We start from the raw sequence: 4102 nt of genomic DNA, 5'->3' as shown, positions 1-4102 counted from the left end.
TATATATATATATATATATATATACATTTATATAGATTTATATACATACATATGTGTTTTAACATATGTCAATTTCTAAAATATTAGCAAGTAACTGTCTGAACTGTCTCTGTCCTCAATACGTTTGTAAAATTATGATATTTTAGCATTTATTATGATTTTTTATTTGATTCGAAATTTATTATAACTAATAATATATAAAATTCTGAGTAAGAACACATGTTTATGATATATATAAGCCCGTATTTACTGATTTGGTAAGAAAAACGAATACAACTGTTACAAATTGAGATATAATCACCAATTGAGATATTCATATAACCATATAACCGTATAATATATGTGACATAATAATTGTAATCGCGATTCAATTGAAAAAGTCATGTCTAACTCTAAATTAAAATCTTAATATTTCACTTGAAATGAATTTCAAGAAGTGTCTATTATTACAAAATTAAGGAGCATATAAAAAACATAAGTATTAGAATTTAATCAAATTGAGTAACCACACACGATTATTCTTTTATTATGGTCCAAAAATAATAGATCGTAATTGGTCAATTTTTTGCTGCTTCTCAATGTGGTACAACTTTTAATCACTTATATTATGTCTAAAGCTACCGGCATCTTCATGTTTTCGTCAAGAAAAACCGAGGAAACTTTAACTTGGCTAAGATATACATTTACCAAGTTCGCTCTAGAGTTCTTGGTAACTTGCTACTTCCACACGATATTCTCGCCCAACTGTGATATCACACGACGCGTTGTTGACGCCGTTTTACAATGTCTAAAGTTAACTTCGCGATCCCGGTGCAAGAACGCGGTTCCGACTGAACGGCCGACGCACAGCACACAAGCGTGTCGCGCGCACACTCAGCGAGGTTTCCCCACGGAAATGTAATTTTCTTCTCACCCGTGGCAATTTTCGCCAACGTCAACGCGTCGCAAACCGCGCACCGGTGGAAATCCGTTAACGACGCCACAGGTAGCCCTCGGCTCGCTCGTTGCCGTCATCTCGCGAAAGTCACAGAGCGTAAAAGTGACTTTTCACTCACCGTGCCTGGTCTCCTTCTGGCCGTGAAAGTCCCCGGTGTGATGGTCCTCGACGCCGTACGAGAATTCATACTTCGGATTCCCTACGTAGTCGACCGTGTAACCATCGTGATGGCGATGCTCGTGATCCTGGCCGTGCAGGTAGTTGTGCTCGCTGAAGTGGTCCACCACGACGTGCGGCACTTTCACCTCGTACTCCGGACCCTGCACCGGTCCGTGGAAGTGCATGTAGGAACTGGCCACCGAGCCGTGATGATCGTGGAGTACGCTGCTGTCGAGCGGTATCACGCCGGCGATTGATCGATCGACCAGGGCGAGGCCGATGGTTAGCGCGACGGTGACCTGTGACACCAGAAGTTTACGTCGACAGTGTCGCATCGCCCGGAGATTCACCTCCAGGCACGGCACGCTTCCGATATTCCGATACTTATCGATCACCGGTGTAGGTATAGCGCGAGTTATGAACCACCGAGTTAATCCACATAAGCAAATTGATATATCCAGTGGGACTCCAATTTCCGGCTTCTACGATTTTCCGCCTCGCCGCGACGTTCTCACTTGCGGGGGAGAAATCTCATGGACGGGAGTTTGCGAAATAAAGTCAACCGGGAGAAGGCACGCGGTTTGGAGAACTTCACGTGTTCCGACCAATATTCGCTCGCGTGTACAGTTGAAGCATTTCGAGCTAGTAAAATATTAGTGGCTCTAAAATGTGTTTCGATAAGTCAAGAGTGCACGGAAACGTAATCGCGACCTACGCGATCGATGTTATCCATATATGTACAAACTCGCTCGATTTTACGACGAAATTCCAGAAATATAGGCTACAGAGGCATTCAGCAATTGAATGACGACAGGGGACAGTTCGACGACCTCTCGTTTTTAATTACGGGAGTCTCCAGAGCCTGGCCGTCAACGTTCGTACTAACACGGACCAGTCTGACGGAAGTGGCTCGATTGAAAGGACAGAGTAGACGCGATTCGACGAAGGTCGTTTCTTTGTCCTTGTTTGACACTCCATGAATCTCCATGTCTCCGTTACAATTAACGTTATCTTTTAAAACTTATAACCCTTTATATTTGACTTAAAAATATTTGATATAAATATTTGATAAAATGAAGTGGAATTAATAAGTATTGAATTCCATTGCAAGAGAGACTACAGGATAGAATAAAATGGTCAAAATGACCGAAAATCCGAAGATCGTTAAACACTCAAATTCGATCCCAGATGCAGTATTGATGAGAACTGAATTGGAATTTTGAATCACTGATTTAATTGTTATGCGAATTTTGTTAGAATTGAAGTCTAGTGCGTACGTGAGAGAGAGAGAATTCAAATTAAGAATACAAATATAAAATGTAAAAATATAAACTACATGTCACAAGGCAGAATATATGCATATTAAGATGAATTATGTGAAATTTTACATACATAAACCGTTCTATGCAAGTTTGCGGTGTCAGACCTGAATATTTAATGCGTCTTTAAATATTTATCAGAGACTGTATAGAACTTTTATTTTTATAATTTCTGAAAAATTTAAAGTAAATATAATAAATATTTATAAAAATGACAATGTTTTCTCAGTACGATAGTTCAGCTAAAAGACCGTTGTTTTATCATCGTTTATCTCTATAACAAAAGCAAAACCAATGCTTCTGCTGGAAGAAATATATAAGAAAACAGGTACATTTAACCGCGCGCGCGCGTACAAAAGAAAATAATAGAACTGTCTATAATAAAAGGACTTAGAACCTTTGCAGCTGAGAGAAAAGCTCAAAATTGAACAAGCACAAGAGAATGGCAGTGTAACTCGACTGAGAGAAACTTTCGTCTCGCGGAAGTCAATGTGCAGTTTTTAATTTTCTTCCGCGCGAAGTTCAATTTGACATTTTTACTCACTTTTCGGCACATCTTATACTACGAAACAGTAAGATTACCTTCCACAGAAATATACGCTCGTGATTCGTCGGGCTGAATGAACTAATTACATCGGGCGAGTCAGAATGTCAAGGAACACTTTAATCCCGTCTTATATTCACGGCGTTGCTTAGGGTCCCTCACGAACCGAATGGAGCTACTTTTCCTTCTCCCTCGCGCTACCCTACATTCGAATTATTTATTTCGTCGCCCCTCGTGCGCGCATATCGCTGTGCCAATTATACGTCCGTAATTGCTGGCAATTAAGAATCCGTTACTATTCGCCTTTATTTTCCCTTTAGCTTCTGTCATCTCTCTCTCTCTCTCTCTCTCTCTCTCTCTCTCTCTCTCTCTCTCTCTCTCTCTGTTTTTCTCTCTCCCTCTATCCTTCCCCCTCCCTTTCTCTCTTTCTCTCATTTGCCTGCCCAAATGTCACCAACTTGTTTGTTAACGAGCACTTTCTCTGCGTCGCGTCGCTTTTCCTTCTTCCGACGCGTTTCGACACTCTACCTTGAAAGTCATCTCCACCATTACGATATTTCAGGCGGCCAGGTGAGAACTGCAACTTACCGGCGTGTTTTCTAGGCTTTTATACCGGTTCGCGCTCGGCATGTACACGCGTCCACGCATACACGTGCGTGCGTCCGCGCCCGGTTCCGGTACCGGCGTGCGTTCGCGCATCTGTGCGAGGATAAACTTCCGCGGCAGGAAGGTAAACGCGCCGCACCGAGAGACATTCAAATGCGCGATGGTTAGCAAATGTTTAGAGTAAATAAATAACATTGGATACAGGCAATAAAGCTATAAGACAAATTTAATTTTGTCACTGCAGCCTCACTCGCACAAAATGATCGTAAGAGAAGTCAAAAGATTTAGTACATAGTGCTTTAGCAATATGCGTAGAAAATATTTACTTGACGTATGTGTCCATACGCCAGCTTTAAAGATAAAGATGCACAAGACGTAATAGAAACAGATATTTGTTTCAAGCAAATAAAAACAAGTATTTGTTTCAAGTAAGAATTTTAATTCAGTCCGTTTTTATAAAAGATGTACTTATATTGTACTCTCTTCGTGGAATGAATTTTTATTCTAAACGAGTGAAAAAACATAAACAACAGTGAA

At 40.7% G+C, this 4102-nt stretch overlaps 1 protein-coding gene across 1 annotated transcript in view; it reads right to left on the bottom strand.

The window, feature by feature from the left end:
* Window positions 1-3540, bottom strand: part of LOC116841238 — a 5720-nt gene extending 2180 nt beyond the window's left edge. The window contains exons 1-2 of the mRNA XM_032808932.1: window positions 3488-3540; window positions 1056-1395 (exon numbers count right to left, since the gene is read on the bottom strand). Coding sequence (XP_032664823.1) covers window positions 1056-1395; window positions 3488-3508 — 361 coding nt within the window. The 5' untranslated portion in view covers window positions 3509-3540. The remainder of the gene's footprint in view (window positions 1-1055; window positions 1396-3487) is intronic.
* Between the last annotated feature and the right edge of the window lie 562 nt (window positions 3541-4102).

The sequence above is a fragment of the Odontomachus brunneus genome, unplaced genomic scaffold (assembly GCF_010583005.1).
Source record: "Odontomachus brunneus isolate Ranch 3 - 2012 unplaced genomic scaffold, Obru_v1 Obru_scaffold_014, whole genome shotgun sequence".
In the NCBI taxonomy this organism is placed as follows: Eukaryota; Metazoa; Arthropoda; class Insecta; order Hymenoptera; family Formicidae; genus Odontomachus; species Odontomachus brunneus.
Note: the sequence above shows the minus strand (reverse complement) of the source record. Positions and strands in the feature narration are given on the sequence as shown.